General features: G+C 35.8%; 1 protein-coding gene across 1 annotated transcript in view; it reads right to left on the reverse strand.

Moving 5' to 3' along the window:
• The window catches only part of LOC128983527 (DDRGK domain-containing protein 1), a 33,803-nt gene extending 25,121 nt beyond the window's left edge, over positions 1-8,682 (reverse strand). Inside the window, exon 1 of the mRNA XM_054402830.1 lies at positions 8,425-8,682. Coding sequence (XP_054258805.1) covers positions 8,425-8,512 — 88 coding nt within the window. The 5' untranslated portion in view covers positions 8,513-8,682. The remainder of the gene's footprint in view (positions 1-8,424) is intronic.
• Positions 8,683-18,172: the final 9,490 nt, after the last annotated feature.

An 18,172-nucleotide genomic window follows, 5' to 3' on the forward strand; every position in this document is an offset into this window, starting at 1 on the left:
CGATGACATATGCGGTAGTGCCTGAATCGGCTGATGGTGATGCGATTGCGTTTGTGAAATCGAATTCTATTTGAATGTCACTTCTAGAACGGTCTGTATTCATCGGATGAAGATGTGGGTCAACAACACACAGTGGGTAGTGTGAAATAAACTCGCTCGGGTCAACGATCATTGAGCTGTCATCGAAATTCACCTTACGATATCTCATGAATTGCTCGTAAATCACTCTCCAACGTCCCTCAAGGATTGCAGCGTTTTGCAGTTCTTGAGGGTAACGTTGACCATTTATTTTAACTGCAAAGTTCTTTATATTTTCGCTGTCAAATTGCGCTGGGTTCTTTTTCTGATCATTCGTAAAGTTAGTTTGAAAGCACATGATTACGAATCTAGGGTTGTATACGTTTCTGTTTCTATAAACGTTTGTAATGTCGAATGTGTACGTAGATCCGAACACAACCTTTTTGTCAATACATTGCCACTGATAATAGTTGTAGATCAACTCATCTTTTTCACTAAGTTTTGTTAGACCATCGATTAGTTAGATTTTGCTAGTTGACGTATATTCCACTATGAGAACTCTGAGAACGAAGGAAGTGATTTTCACTTTGCCGTCCTCAGGATCGGTAGCTGCATCACTGGTTCCTTTCCAATGGTATAGAGCATCGTTATCCTCAGCTCTGTGAATACAATTTCAAATCCACCTTTGTACATGGGGTATCGCATGTGGTCAAAGAACTCTAACCTGAGATGTGCTAAGGTTCCAATCGCTTCGAACTTGCCACCACCAAGCGAGTATCTTGATGCGAACCCACAGTTTTGCAAAGCGGGTTTCATCGATTGAGGATAGTTTAGAATACTTTTGATAGTGCTTGTAATTCCCGGATGATCGACCACATCGATTCTTGTGTTGTGTTTTTTCAGTTCGATTCTTGTAAAGAGGTATGGTATGAAATTGTCAATCAGGGCTATAGTGGCAGTCGCATCATATGCTTTACCATTGGATTTTTTTACTACCTCGCCGCAGATGTGATATTGAATTGCCGAGTCGTAAAACGTGTCTCCATGATCGAGTTTGAAGATTGTGTAATTGTTTGGTGTGTTGAAATTCAACTCGGATATCGGCATAACAGCTCGGTACTCGCTTTTCACAACTCCGGTGGAGAAACGTTTGTACAGTGCTTCCATTGTCTACAATGACTTAATAACACAGAACAAGAAAAAATATAAGCTAATTATTTGTATTTATTTTTTTAACTACATGGTATATATATATAGGCTTACTCATCAAACTCCTCGACCATGTAAGCTTTGTGATCATCCAAAAACTGTTGCGAAACGATCTGGAGCTTTTTAATGTATTCCCAATCGACTTTGTTTGCGTAGTCGTGTATGAACGACTCAGAAAGTATTTGGTGCTTGCTGACAGCAAACCACGCATGCTCAAAGTTTGGTGCCATCTCACGAAGGAAGCTCTCACTGAATTTTTGCATCTTCAGAATAGGACCCCAGTCAACACAATGGAAATACGTAGCATATCGATGGAGAAATCATAGTGAAGTGACAACAGGACCCAGTTGAGGTACCTATCGAACTTCATAACGAACTCGTTGGTGAGTACACTGTTCGGTGCCTTCGGTTCGCGGGACAAGATTTGCCAAGCGTTGTCCATGCTGCTCACTTATATATACCCTTTTTTTCTACAGGGATATGAACACGCGGATGTACCTAAACCCATCCCTAGTTTACGTTTCAACCACATCGCACCCGTGGTCGCGAGGGCTACGCTCCTCTCCTTAAGGGCCGCGTCGCTAGACGTCACTCTATCCCACGCTGCTTTCTGTAACGCTTTATCTGCGACCCATCTGTCTTCGGGCTTCCGGTGGTCTCTGTACCATATGTCGTGCTGTTTACACGCATCGTCTAAAGGGTTCACACCCTTGTCACCACGACCTAACCGTTCAGCGAGCTTCGTGCCTGGACCGCAGAAGTTGTACGTATCGAATTTCCAGTTACGTGGGGCGTGTAGTTCTACAGGTAATTTGTTGATGATGTCGTTCAACAATCCCGAGCCTTCTATCGTGCGTTCAGGCAAGGCTGAAAAACATCGTACTACGTATTTGACCCCGTTCGGTTGGTCAATCAGTTCTTGCATACGGTCGGATATGAATTTAACAACAGATAGTTTTTCGTTGTTAAAGTTGTTGTTGCCTGCAACCTCCTCTGCGTAAATAAAATTCAGACGGTTGATGAGCTCGTTGAGGTCTTTGATGTAGCGATATTCAACCGGACCGTCATGGTAGCGTTTTAAACCGGATCCCGTCAATACATCCCTGTCCATATCTTGTTCAATCGGATCGGTCGGTTTGATAACTTCGTCCCAAATAGGTTTTATCATTTTCCGCCATTTTTGTCCTGAACTAGATTTTGGACGTCGTGTAGTAGGGTCATTTTTCTGGAAGATAGAGTTTGTCATGAAAAGCATATCTTTATATGTCTGCCAATCGTTTGATGTGTATTCATTAGACTGCACAAACCCTTTCTTCGTTAAAAGTTTCCAAAGTCCTTCAGTACCTTTAAATCGTTTGTTGTTTACAATAATGTCATCATAATCAAACCCAATCGGTTCAGAACCGATTTTTACTTGCTCATCTATCTCATCGAAATAAATGCCGAATTGAGAGTCACTAGCTCGTGGTAGATATTTAGCCCCGACCACTCCGAGATTAACGACCTTGGTATCCATCAACTGTTTTATTGATTTATCCGCAACTACTTATATTTTTTGATCTTCATCATCTTCGTCTTGAGTGGAACTGATATAACCAACTCGGTCTGGGGTACTAGAGACTGATGGTCTAAAGTTGCGTTTCATTAGCTGGTTGTATTTTTGTTTTTTCAGCATATCTTTTGTTTTTTTCTCCAGTACCTCATCCTTTTCTTTTTTCTCTTTAATCGCTTTGGTGATAGCCTCATACTTTTTCTCCCTTACACGTTGTTCCTCCATTTCCCTAACATGTATTTCTCCGAACTGGTTTTGCAGAGTGGTTTGCAGTTGCTCCAGTTGTCTAGCTTTTTCAACTGTCAGAGGTTCATCTCGCGTTTTACCTGTTACTCGTGTTGGGGGTTTTGTAATGTCTTGTATTGCACATGTATTGGGATGGGACTTTGTAATATCCTCCAGTTTTTTAGCTCGTTCTTTCTTTTCCTCCTGTTCCGCTGTTCGAAACTTTTTGACGAGATTCTTTTCTAGAGTCTCAAGTCGCTTAGCTTCTTTTGCATCCATTGTGCACTTATAATAAAAATAGTAACACATAAACACGATGTAAGATTCACATCGTTATTCCAACATGTACAGTACATGTGAAACGTTTATTGATTGTAGAAACGCTCTTTACATAAATACAACGTTTATTTAGTGCAGAAACGCTTTTGATAAAAATAGACGGGAACGTTTATTTAGGGCAGAAACTCTCTTTAATTTGAAATATCGTTTTTTAGCATGAACACTATCATTTAGTGTAAATACGCTCTTAAGTATAAAATATTGTTAATTTAACAAAATACACGTATTCGATGCAAAAATGTTTTTATTAGGGATATAGCGTTTCCTTAAACATACATCTATACTTACCTAGATGCGTTTTTTTAGTAGTGTCTATTGACATAAAACCGTGAGGTTCCGCCCAACACTTTTTACACATGCCTTCAAACTCTTGGTACATCATATCGGATCCAACGAAGTCGTTGTATATCTTTTGTGTATAAGTGTTTGGTCTGTGTGAATATACACAAAAGATTAACGTTATTCCTTATTACTTGCATGTCTACCCGCCCGTAGCTCTGACTCAAATAAATGCAAGATACCTGTTTATGACGCCCTCATATGAAATAGTCTTTTATTTTTGTTTGTTCTTCTAAAAGGCAATCGTCAAACACCACCAAAGAGTTGGACTTACATTCGTCTAGAGGTATCAAGTCACTGCAGTTTGAGTAAAAGTATGCAATAGTTGCGCCGAGTGCGTGCTCTACTTTTTCATAGTGTTTACATAGCTGTGTGTATGCTGGCTGATCAATGGATCGGCTGAATACATAAAGGTTTTTGAACTTTACACCCTTTACGTTATAGATAAAATTGAGCAATAGGTTTGTTTTTCCACACCCTGATGAACTGACTATAAGACATCTTAATGGGTGTGGTAATAGATTATTTATGGATCCTTCTTCGATGCAGTACACATTAATATCCATTAGGACTTATATAAATCTAAAACTATTACACATTCAATGTTTTTGTTTTGAAGCAAGCGATTGTTTTGATCTCGGAGAGTGATGTCGATTCGGTTGATCGTTTCTAAACCATTCCTCAGAGGAACATACAACTTCTCCGTTGGCACTTCATATATCTTGTAGCCATGTACTACATTCAGGAAGAACGTGTACAACAGTTCTGCTTCCACATGTTTGTGTCTGTGCTCATCGTGGCTGATGTAACTGTGCTCTACGATGTTGCAGTGTACCTCTATGGCGTCCTCAGCCCTGAAATTGGGTGCGTTTGGAGCAACCAGAAACATATTGGCATCGTAAAACGAATTTTGTTCGGTTAATGGTTTCTCTCCTGGACTTGAGAATCCGAAGAACGAAGCCACCTTTTCGTCGAGATAAAATTTCAATGGACTTGTTATTGCGATACGATCGTTTGCCCTTTTGATTGAAAATTGGTTGGTAGGTACGTTAAGTTTCAGTGCAGTAATATATTCGTTGATTTTTTCATTTAGTTTTTCAATAGTCCAATATCATCTTCAGATCGTAAAAGGAGTCGGGATCAGATAAATATCGCTGTCCCAAAAATATATGTTACCCGGTTCTAACACGTTGTTTATGTAGTTCTCCGACATAAAGCTAACTAGAGCTAGTCGGCACTTGCTACCATCACTGAGGCGGATAGGGTGCTCCGGTAAAGGTATTATTGTCAAAATGAAGTAGGCCTACTTAATACCCAACAATGTTTGGAAGTGGTCTGGGATTGATATTTGAAAAAATGTAGAAAAAAGTTGGGGGGGGGCAATTAAAACTCATCCTGTATATATATAGAAAGAGAAAGTTTTAAGCTTTCTAAAATCACTTGGTTTTAATTTTTTTTCTACAAAATTTTATTTTTACATCTTCTGATCCCAATTACTCCGAGATCCCAATTACCCCTGTACACCCTACCCTAAATCTGAAAATTTTAAGGGAATATTTTAGTAGAAATCCAGCCAGGTAAATAGAAATTAGCTTAGTCTGCATGTTTGCTGTGGCGGAGGTATTAATATAGGCTATGTGGTTACGGATTAGGTTATTGTATATAAGTAGTACGGTACTATAATTTATTGTACAATAAGTTAGCCTACAATGGGTCATATTAAGTAGGCCTATGGTTAGATTAGTTTCCTTTAAGGCCTAACTTAGGCTGAGTCGTTTTTTTTTATTGAAGGGTGAATGCATTATGCACAAACCCAGGTGATACGGTGAGGAATTCATACCCACCAAACTCCTTAAGTTATGGGCCATAACGATCCAGGCTTGAACAGTTATCAGATGACTTAATGCCTGGAACTGTGTGCCTTAACCCTCCCAGTGTTACTTGACGAAAATTCGACAAGCAGCACACTTTGTGTAGTGTTACTTGTCGATTTTTCGACACGCAGACATCGTTCACGGCGAAGGCTCTATAACTGACTGAATCGGATTGAACTGGATCGAGTTAGGTATCGTTCTTTCCGTTATTTTCTAAGCTTTCTCCAGGTCTGTCTCTAAGCGCTGTATGGTCTCCGAGCCGATCGTAATTGTAGCAGACAGCTGACGTGCTTATTTGTAAATAGCTAGGTTACCCTCGGACCGATGACTGATGTGTTTTATTACATTTATCATAGTTTTAGTGTTAAAAATCAAAAGTAGTGATATACTTGGTGCATTATAAGAAGATTTAAGTGATTTTGAAGGGCTGGTTGATGATCCTGAAGAAGTAGGTAGTGATATTGATGTAAATTATCAGCCAGATTCCTAGCTATGGTTAGGCTATGCATTCTTAGCTAAACGCTATGTACTGAAATCTGTTTTTTGCCCATAACTTATTTATTTGCAAATCTACTTCCTTATATTATTATATATTTGTACCTCATAAAATTTAGAACAAAGTGGCTATTTTCAAATATTTATAGGCCTATAATTTATACAATTTCATTGAGCGCAAACTTATTTTTTTTTTGAAAATTTTCCAAAATATTTTTTTTTACCTAAAAATTTTTTTTGAAACAAATGTTCCTTATGTTTTATGTATAATATTGAAGCCCATGATTTTCCAAACAAAATGGTATATAGAACAGTAGAATTAACATTGTTTTAAGCTTCTCAGATCCGTTTTAATAAAACCTTGCAAATGCTCCAAAAATAGGCGGACATTAAGGCCTAAACTATGGACACTCGTAGGGTTAAACTTACAACCTCATAGATACTTTAGATAAACATAGGCCTAGGCCAAGAGTTTTTGTATGCAATCATATTAATTAGGTTGTATCATGTTAATTAAAATGTAAACGGGATATGATAAATTTACAGTAAGGCAAAACTTTTGACATACAGCTCCGTCCTAACTTAAGTTACAGTATTATCAAACATAAGTTATGGGCCATAACGATCCAGGCTTGAACAGTTATCAGATGACTTAATGCCTGGAACTGTGTGCCTTAACCCTCCCAGTGTTACTTGACGAAAATTCGACAAGCAGCACACTTTGTGTAGTGTTACTTGTCGATTTTTCGACACGCAGACATCGTTCACGGCGAAGGCTCTATAACTGACTGAATCGGATTGAACTGGATCGAGTTAGGTATCGTTCTTTCCGTTATTTTCTAAGCTTTCTCCAGGTCTGTCTCTAAGCGCTGTATGGTCTCCGAGCCGATCGTAATTGTAGCAGACAGCTGACGTGCTTATTTGTAAATAGCTAGGTTACCCTCGGACCGATGACTGATGTGTTTTATTACATTTATCATAGTTTTAGTGTTAAAAATCAAAAGTAGTGATATACTTGGTGCATTATAAGAAGATTTAAGTGATTTTGAAGGGCTGGTTGATGATCCTGAAGAAGTAGGTAGTGATATTGATGTAAATTATCAGCCAGATTCCTAGCTATGGTTAGGCTATGCATTCTTAGCTAAACGCTATGTACTGAAATCTGTTTTTTGCCCATAACTTATTTATTTGCAAATCTACTTCCTTATATTATTATATATTTGTACCTCATAAAATTTAGAACAAAGTGGCTATTTTCAAATATTTATAGGCCTATAATTTATACAATTTCATTGAGCGCAAACTTATTTTTTTTTTGAAAATTTTCCAAAATATTTTTTTTTACCTAAAAATTTTTTTTGAAACAAATGTTCCTTATGTTTTATGTATAATATTGAAGCCCATGATTTTCCAAACAAAATGGTATATAGAACAGTAGAATTAACATTGTTTTAAGCTTCTCAGATCCGTTTTAATAAAACCTTGCAAATGCTCCAAAAATAGGCGGACATTAAGGCCTAAACTATGGACACTCGTAGGGTTAAACTTACAACCTCATAGATACTTTAGATAAACATAGGCCTAGGCCAAGAGTTTTTGTATGCAATCATATTAATTAGGTTGTATCATGTTAATTAAAATGTAAACGGGATATGATAAATTTACAGTAAGGCAAAACTTTTGACATACAGCTCCGTCCTAACTTAAGTTACAGTATTATCAAACATAATGTAGGTATGGAAAAGATCAATGACCAAACATAGTCTTGAAACTTTCCATATTGAAAGCAACAATAAATAACTTAATGAGAAAGCATCGGAAAAATCAATGTTGCAGATTTAAAAGTAAACAAATAGGATAGGCCTACCAAAGTTTTACTGATAGCCTATGATTGTCTAAAGTTATAGATTGATGACTAAGTTAATACTTTTGGCTGCACTTTACTTGACGTCCTACACTCATTCGATAGTTTTTTCGATTCGATATTTTCATTCGATATATCGTTTGGTTAGTTAGGTTAGGTTAACCTTACCTAACTAACCAAACGATATATCGAATGAAGCAATCGATTAATCGATATATCGATCAATATTTTCATTCGAATGAGTGTAGGACGTCAAGTAAAGTGCAGCTATACTTTTTAATAGGTACTTTAATACTTTTAAATGAAATTCTACCAATGGTTCGTAGTTCGATGATGCAGTGGAGTAGGCTATCAATCCCCACTCTACACACACTGCCTTTAGGCTGAAAATAGAATTTTATAAGTAGCTAGCGACTAATAAACATACATTATTCCCTTTTACTAGCCTATAGCCTAGATGATAACTTAGGATTTCTTTACAAAAGGTCTTAGCCTAGGCCTAGGCCTACCTGGTTTTTTATACTGAAAAAATACAAAAACAAACAACACAATTATGACTAATCCCGAAACTGTTGCGAAAATCAATGTAAGATCCATGGTTCTCACAATTTTAACACTATTATTTAGCTTTAGTTTAAAAAATCTCTGTTATTTAATATAAATGGTTGTAATGATCCAAGCGAGGTTATGTATATACGAACACGACACTCAAGAAATTGCGGTGGGGCAGGGGCACACGGGAGGTAGCACTGCCATGGCAGAAGTCTGTCAAAAGCGTGTCGCTGATTTTGTTAGGTTGGTGTTGGTATAGCAGCGAGTTTTCTTATGATAGCAATAACATGGCTTCCATTACTAGGTTGCATAGCAGACTCGACGTTCTGTACCCACGAGCATCTCAGCTTCCACATGCACAGAAGGCCTTGGAACAGTTCCTAGGATAACAGGTATTTGTGTAATAGTTTCACCTTATATCTTTATTGGATCTGTTTCTGTTTAGATAGTTGTTTTTTTTTCAACAGTTACAGTTGCGAACTGTGCATTGTGATTTTGAAAAGGTGTTTATTCTTTAATCTTTACTGTTTGTTTACTTTTGACTTGAGCTGCTTGAAAAGGTGTTTACGCCACACTACATTATTTTGACGAACTTCCCATACGCAAGGATTTAGTCCAGAAAACAGCTGTATGCCGCCAGCTTATTTAAATGGGGTTTCATTGCGTACTACTGTACTGTAATGAGTTTTGCCGAACACCAATCAGCTGATTATACTATATTTAGGTGGCAATGAATTGTTATAAACAAAAACATAACCTCTCTTATAGAGGCTATGACTAGTGATTTTTAGCCCTTTAGGTGGTGAAAATATATTAGGATTTGTACAGATTTAGTAGTATGGCGTAAACTATCGTACGTAACTCGTCCAAAATGTGTGTACCGGACTCGTATGGTAATCCCGTACTCGACTTCGTCTCGCACGGGAACGACCACACTCGTCCGGTAAACACTTATTTTCAGGACTAGTAACGTATTATACTATTTATGATTATGAAAATTAACGTTTTGTGAGTGTGCTGAAGCTGATTTGTTATTAGGTATTGACAATTAGCCTAAATGTTTTGTGTGCATGAATTAATAATGAAGATTTAAATGTTTACTTAACCTATATTTTTCGGATTCCTTAAGAGAGAGTGATTGTTAGGTTAGGTGTTTGTTTGTGTGTGAATTTGTTAGATTGCAGTTTTGGTAGTGGTAGGTCTAAGTTAGCCTCTAAGGTAAACTTAACTTAGGCATACTCTTATTAATAGATAAGTTATTAATTTAACTTTTTCAAAGGCAATAACTTAGACCTAAACTCCACTGAAAGGCCCAACTAACTTAATCAAAATAAACCTAGACCTACCACTACCAAAACTCCAATCTAACAAAACAAATTCACACACAAACGCAACTCAACCTAACATTAACAATCACTCTTTCTTGAGGAATCCGAAAAAGATAGGTTAAGTGAACATTTAAAACTTCATAAATAATTCATGCACGCAAAATATTTAATTGTTAATACCTAATAACAAATAATCAGCCTCAGCTCACTCACAACATTTTAATTTTCATAATCACAAAACACCTTTTCAAGCAGCTTAAGTCAAAAATAAACAAACAGTAAAGAATAAACACCTTAAAATCACAATGCACAGTTCGCAACTGCAACTGTTGAAACGAAACAATTATCTAAACAGGTCCAATTAAAGTATACATACAGTGAAGCTATTACACAAATAGCTGTTATCCTGTGCATGTGGAAGCTGAGGTGCTCGTGGGTACAGAACGTCGAGTGCAAAGCAGTGAGTATTTTTATCCAATAACATGGCTTCCTTATAACTCACACCTCACGCAAACATGGCGGCTGGCGACACGCATCTTTGACATTCAGTGCTACCTCCAGTTAGAATTATAGCTCAGTGGGAGGGACGATGGCTAACTTTTTGTGTCAGCGGTCAGATTTTTTTTTGTACGGTTCTTCACCGTCGTGAAGTTGGTGACCATTTTATCACCCCCACAGTGTTGACAAAATATCGGTTCAATATCGTTTGTAGTCATATCGACCATCACTTGCTATCGATTATCGATTAAAACACACTAAAAGGACTTATGAAAATAAACAAAAATTATGAATTATTAATATTTAATTTAATACTAACGCCGGAATGTTAGTCTGCCTTTTATCCCTATTAACTTATATTTAACTTAAGGGTGTTTGGTCGCAAATTTTCATGTCTGATTTTTTGTTATTGTTTAATTGTACTAAAAATTAGAGATACAAATATATAAGAAAAAATGTTTTATTTTGAATATTAAGCGAGATATGGAGCTTGAAAGTAGTAAATTTTTAATCTTTGGTACCAGTTCACAGGGAGAATGGGTAATGCGATTCTCACCAAAATTTGCATTCAGGTGTGGAAAAATAAGATAATAATCACTAGATATTTAAAATTAAAAAAAATTAATAAAAAATTATTTTTTATTTTTTATAAATTTTTTAAAAAATTTTAAAAAAAATTTTAAAAAATTTAAAAATAGCTCTTTGTTTTTGGGAAAAATGTATCTGTATGTTGGAATAAAAAAAAATGTGATATGTTAACTCGTTTGGGCTGTGAATTCGTACCTTTGATGCCTTGCGCTGTCGGAGCACTACTCGTTGAGAGTTTGTACACTAACACCGGGGCTTTAGAATACTCTAACATCACGTAATTATTAACATCCTTTAACATTGAAAGAATACGTTTATCGTTGTATTCTAAAGCCCCGGTGTTAGTGTACACACTCTCAACGAGTAGTGCTCCGACAGCGCAAGGCATCAAATGTACGAATTCACAGCCCAAACGAGTTAACATATCACATTTTTTTTTATTCCAACATACAGATACATTTTTCCCAAAAACAAAGAGCTATTTTTAAATTTTTTTAAAATTTTTTTTAATTTTTTAAAAAAATTATAAAAAATAAAAAATAATTTTTTTTTTATTTTTTTTAATTTTAAATAGCTAGTGATTATTATCTTATTTTTCCACACCTGAATGCAAATTTTGGTGAGAATCGCATTACCCATTCTCCCTGTGAACTGGTACCAAAGATTGAAAATTTACTACTTTCAAGCTCCATATCTCGCTTAATATTCAAAATAAATAATTTTTTCTTATATATTTGTATCTCTAATTTTTAGTACAATTGAACAATAACAAAAAATAAGACATCAAATTTTTGACCAAACACCCTTAAATAACGCGTCTTGGGTATACCTAACCTTTTAAAATAATGATTTGACAACTAAGAATCTTTTGACCTTAAACACCAAGTAGGAAGCAAAATACGACGGGGTAGTTTGACTCGAAACTCAAGAGAAGGAACTATTTATTGTGTTGTACCAGTCCTCTTTTACACCCTTACCCACAAGCTAGCTAAAATAAAGCAAGTGAAAGTCTGTATCACATTACTAGGCTACTTTTGTCTTTTCGTAGTAGCAGCCTATTATTTTAAAGAATTTTCCAGCCACAAGGGTGATTAATATATTGCATATTTCAATAATTCACACGCTGGCTGGAACGAACCTGATAAAACTGATAATTACCTATCATTATTGTTATATATTAGTTCATAGAAAGTTTTAAAGTTAAAACCGTTTACGATAGGCCTATACGTTCTAATGAACCATCTCGGTGTTTATTTAATTAGGCCTAACTTGCTTCAATTATTTATTTGGCCTTTAAGCAATGCAATAGGCTATGTCACTCTCGATACAAAATAAATAATAAATAGTCCATCTTGACTCAAAAATGTGCTAAATAAATATTTCGATACACAACAGTGTCAGATGTAGGACCTCACTAACTGAACAATCCCACCCAACAGCAAAGTGAATATACACACATAACAATTCAGAATCATAAGTCATATATTTTGGATGTGCTAATAATAACTTAGGCTAGCCCAAGAAATATTTTTTATGATAGGTGTGCAATTTAGGAGGCGAGGATTGGCTTTGGCTTTGCTCTTGCTTGGCTTGGCGGGACATCAGCAGAAAACGGTCCCGATGGTTGGTTGTCAACTTTGATCACTGGTTTGGTTATCGAAAACGATCTGTTCGGTCGGTTTACAATCGATTGGTCGATATGGCTACGAAAAAATGTCAACACTGTGTTGGTGATAAAATGGGCACCCGTGAAGTTAGCGGGATCCCTTCAAGTAGGTAACCTTTCAAACTGGTGAAGGGACCTACCTGTCCGATATTGAAATCGGTCAGGTTGGTTACTTTTCAATTTGGTGAGGTAATGAACGCCCTCTTGCTCTTGTGGTGGGGGCATCGACTGCTCTCATTGGCTGCAAGGTTTCTGGGGGAGGGAGTAGTTGTTATGGGGTGAAGAGTGCTGCCAACCCAAAAGTCTGGAGCAATAAACATTCCCATACAAGGGTAATGTGCGTAATTCCGATATTTACGGCTACAAAGTAGGCAGTATAAATGCCGAAGGAAATTATAGACTATGTATAAAATATCTAGTTAGAACTTAAGTCCATCATCTTGCGAACCTGTTTCTCTCCATGCCCCTGGGTCACTGCTAGGCTACTTTCTCTTGTAACTAAATCTACAGTATTAACGGGTCAGATTTTATTAATTAACTAGCTGTTGCCGGTGGCATCGCCCGACATACTTTTTCGTCTTTTATTCTTTACTATAAGCCTGCTGAAGTTGTCACTGACTTCGCTACGGAACGGAACTACCGAAATGGAACAACTGAATGATGTTTTTACCAAAAATACTAAAGTATTCATATCTCCTTTCATTCATTATCATACTCCAAGCCAAATTTTCCAATGGTACAGTTAGTTTTCTCTAACTTTATTGAAAAGTATTTCAGATAGTCTAAAGTAGGATTAAAAGTAACACAAAAACATTATTTTATTTAGTGATATACTGTATATATAATGTTCCCCGTTACTGTCTCGGCATGCTCTTGATTTGATATTATTCTTGAATTTTGTTGTCCCTTCTGTACATTTAATAATTACTAGAGGGCCCATGCTACTCTACAACGTTGAAATGAAAATCATATTCGAGCAATAATCAAATTTATAAATTTTTATTGAGTATCTTGATCTTAACTGATTCAAACGATAAATAGCTCAAATTAAAACCTTTAATTAACTTACTATTTTGCGTCAAAAACATGAAAAAACATAAACAATAGTGGACCTATTGATTTTTAATCATAGAAAACCCTTATAAAAAAATAATTTATATGTTGGTTGTTCACATTGCAATTATTGCTTGTAGTCCGTCCGATTTGGATAACTAATTAATAGCTTCAATGGAAAGCCGGCATTTCACTGAAGGTTCTTAGACCAAAATATGTAGGATTATATAATTATAACTGGTGAAATGCATCTTAAATTGAAGTAAGAATTCGAAAAAGTTAAATAGATGTTTTTGGACGAGTAATACAGTAGATCAATATATATGCTGATGCTTAGAGTGAAATCTGTGCACACCTTCAATTAGAGACCTCAATCATGAAAATCGGTTAAATTTATTTTTAAATATAAGAAGATTGACTCTATTAACGTTTAACGAAAACTATCACCGTTTTACAACAAATTGTGTAGCAGTTCCGGTTAATGATAACAACCTAGACTGAATTGAAGCTTTAGAATAGAAGATTTCAAATGTTTACGGGAGCAAGCTCCTAAAATGTAATAATGTCGGTAGCTATACTTGCGATAGTACACTTGATAGGTTTTTAACAGCTTTTATTGATTTATGCATTATTATTATAAAATAAATAATGCTATTTAATAAAATAAAAGATTGGTAATCATATGGTTAAACGTACGGACACTGACTAGTTTTTAGGTGGCGGAACAAGCAAATTTTCACAGTTTATTTGAATGTAAACCTATTTTACTCGAAATATGTTTGAGATAGAAAAACACTCTTGAAATACAAAAGTTGTGGATAATTTAATTCTACACTACCGATCTTCCATAAGATTTAAGATCCAAGCATTGTAGCTTAAGTTACAGACCAAAATATAATATCTTGCATACTCGAATTTCTTCTTAAATAGATTTAATCCCCTAAACCACCCTTGAATTTAGAACTTTGCAAAACCCCCAACTTTGTACATCTACACCATATACATGGATTGTCGTCCCAATCCAAAATTTTATTATTCTAGGTCTTATATATGTTTTGAGATACATTATAGTGATCATTTGTCAGTGATATGCCAATCAATAAAGGTAGGTCAATGGAAAGCATTTATCTACGTGGTGATCGGATGCATAGCAGCTTCAAAACGGATACGTCACAAAATTCGTGTTTGCCTATTAAATATATTGGGTATCTATATTTAATATATAGATACCCAATATGCCTATAAACATTCAAACTTATCCGGGTCAGTTTGCTGCACACAAAATCCAACAAAGTCTTTTAATAATATAGATACTTATAAGGTTAAGGAAACTCCAGAACCACTTGGGTGGAACCCAAAAGTCAGATCAGGATAAAAACTACTTAGTTTTCCTATTTAATGCCTGAAGAATCAGTACACCAAATTTCAACGTTCTAAGTAGTCTGGAAGTTGGATTAGTAATAAATCATTGAGTGAGGGCAATTACTTTTGAGTGAGGGCTTTTACTTTTATATGTTAAGATTATTAGCTAAATATAACACATATGAAAGGTACAAAATAAAATCCATAAGTTAAATACAGTAGTAGAATATATAAAAACGGAGCTCCAGACAGAGCTCCCTTTAAAATTTGAAATAGGGGTTGCTGCAGACTTTTAATTTTATCCAGCGCGATTACGCCCCTGAATTTAGTGTTACTCCCTCAATATGACAACACTGTTGGATAAATCTAGCTCAGTGGGATAAATGCAGGGATGCATCAGGCACTTGTAGAGCGAAATTTCCCACAATTTCCATGTAACCGTTTGACTGGTTTTCAGGTTATGTGACAAAATCCAAAACACAATTGAACATAGGATGCACAATAAATCGGATGTGTTTACTTTTGGGCTATTGACTTAATTATTACATCAAGCAATTAAATGTATTCTGAACTTGTGTACCCGTTGCGAAATAGAGCGTACTATAGCTAGCCGCCATACCCGTGCTTCGCTAAAGGAGCGCTAAAGAGAATAATTTATTGTTATGTTCCATAGATCTGTTGTATGAAAAGTTAAATAACTCATAAAATAAATGCCTAACATTTGCTTTTAAAGCATCAATCGAATTATTTTCAAAAACGTGTTTTATATCAACTAGACAGCTAGATGTTATCCACGGGCTTCACCCCGTTCCGTTTGACTTCATAAGTATTAATAACACTATTGATTGGATAAGTTAAGTTAACTATGATAATCATTTAGCGTTGAACTTACTAAACAACATCACAGATGCAATTTACGGACTTGAGAGGCCATCAATTCTGGACCTGCCCTTCAGATTTTTGTAAAGAGTTTTATCGAAAAATTTGTTGTTAACAGCTATTTTTAATGTTCAAAAGTTACTTTGTTGTATTGCATTGCATATTTATCATGAAAACATCAAAAGAAATTTACAGATATTTTTAGTTGTACATATTCTTTAAAGGCATCAAGAGAGTTATCAAGATCCCTTAGTTCGCTGATGATATAAATCTGTTTGTGGAAAGTTGCTTCCCTCTATGATTATGAGTAATTTTGCCTTAGGCTTTTAATACTTTAATTTGAAATGGCAACCATACAAAGTAGGTATTTTAAGCCAAGTACCAGTATGCATGGAGATGAGTGTAGGATGGATGAGTGGCACGATTTTGTATCCTTGTTAGTGACTAAGGCTGACATATTCCTTAGACACAGCTGTCAATTAATAGCCCATACTTTGGGCTAATGGAAACTATAGGGACCTACAGTTTATAGTAGAATCCGAACCACATTTTTCCTTGGTATAAAAAAATTGGTCTAATTATCAGGATGTACTGCGGATAGTCGTAGTAAGGGCGTTAATTCAAACCACGAAGTATCACATCCACAACTCGTGACCTCCTAGTAGTTGAATTACAGGATGACACCACCGTCTCAGTCTCTTAATGATGTCTTAGCTAAGACTTGACCAAAGATAATGGTTGATTCCACCAAGAATAAGTTAAAAATTGTTGGCATTAACAAAATTCTCTGGATATTGACTATTTCCCAGATTTTTATTGACTCGCCATGTGCGTTTGGGCTTTGGGCCAGACATTCAGCACATCTGTGCCAAGACCTCTGGCATTCTCAAAATGATCTGCTGTGCAAGACACTGTTTGAGCATCCATGATTTTTGTATCCATACCTGCTATATATCCAGTATAATTTTTATGTGCGGCAACAACTAGGGTCTTCGGTCTTACTGTGTATTTTGGTCGCTTTTACCAGCACAGCCTTTTTCAATGTCTTAGGCCCCCAATACGGGAAGAATGAGCGTACGCCTTATATAAATTGTCCTTAAAGTAGTTCTCGTATGTCAAGAAGTTTACAACATAGATTTACATTGCAAGAAAGGGGATTAACCCCGTACCCACGGTGCTCATCTAAGCAGATACTCTGTTTACATTACACTTATAGTCCTCGCCACCCTAAGTTGAGGCAGCCCAAGGCCGCACGGCGTATATCTAGTGCGGCCTTTGGCTGCCTCAACTTAGGGTGGCGAGGACTATAGTCGACCAGTTGGTGTGAAGAGAGTTGAACAGTAGCATGAGTATCGATTTACAAATTCCTTTCCCAGCTGACGTGAGCCAGGCGATGACCGGTAGGGCTTACTTCCAAGAAACATCGTTAACCTATAAGTCAAACACCCAATCAGCCAATGAGAAGGCCTAATGAAGAAAATGGAGGGGTGAGGAGTCTCTCAGCTGGAGCTGGAGAACCTGAAGAAACAAATCGAGGAGTTCACCACGGGCCACTGGACCAAGAAGATCGAGAGTTTCGGAGTGTGTGTATCGGTGGTGTGCTTCTGGGACAATAAACAGTATGTAAAAAGAATAAAATATATAACTAAAGTTTTGTAAAACAAACAAGTCATATAGTTTGTCAGTAACTCATTCTTTTAAATTTTTAATTGATTTTCTTTTCTTGTAAATTATAACATTGTAAATTTATTTATCTTATTATTGTTGATCTTTGCCTTTTCAAAGTTTTCTTTTGCTTTACTTTTGTTGTTTTTCTTAATTTAATTTTGTTCATTACACGTTGAGCAACACCCTTAAGCAGTCTTATGTCTCATTAACCTAACACCTCTAGACAATGAAGTTCAAACATTTATTCAGAGGAAAATTCTTGAGTGATTTTATTGGGTTGGCTAAATAGAGTTTTTGATTCAACTTTTGAATTACTTATTTCATTTTTACAGTACACTCATTAGTCATTAAACACCAAAATTATTTTATTTTACTAGCTATATATTAACTTTGCTTCTTAAGATTGGCACTCGCATATATAATATAAATATAAATATCATTTTATCTTTATGTATACTCTTATGTATCTTTATGTATCTTTATGGATCTGAGACATGTACGAACAAGAACAATAAAAAAATATATCTAAAAAAAGAATATTTTATCTATAAAACTGTCAAAATAGTTAGAAGATCAAAATAAAATATATAATCATTTTTACATGTTTTCTTTACAAATTACAGAGAAGTTTACTGGTAAGAATTTTAACAAAATTAACTGCTA

The sequence above is a fragment of the Macrosteles quadrilineatus genome, unplaced genomic scaffold (assembly GCF_028750875.1).
Source record: "Macrosteles quadrilineatus isolate MER2022 unplaced genomic scaffold, UCM_ALF_1.0 Scaffold_1__1_contigs__length_201487025, whole genome shotgun sequence".
Classification (NCBI taxonomy): Eukaryota; Metazoa; Arthropoda; class Insecta; order Hemiptera; family Cicadellidae; genus Macrosteles; species Macrosteles quadrilineatus.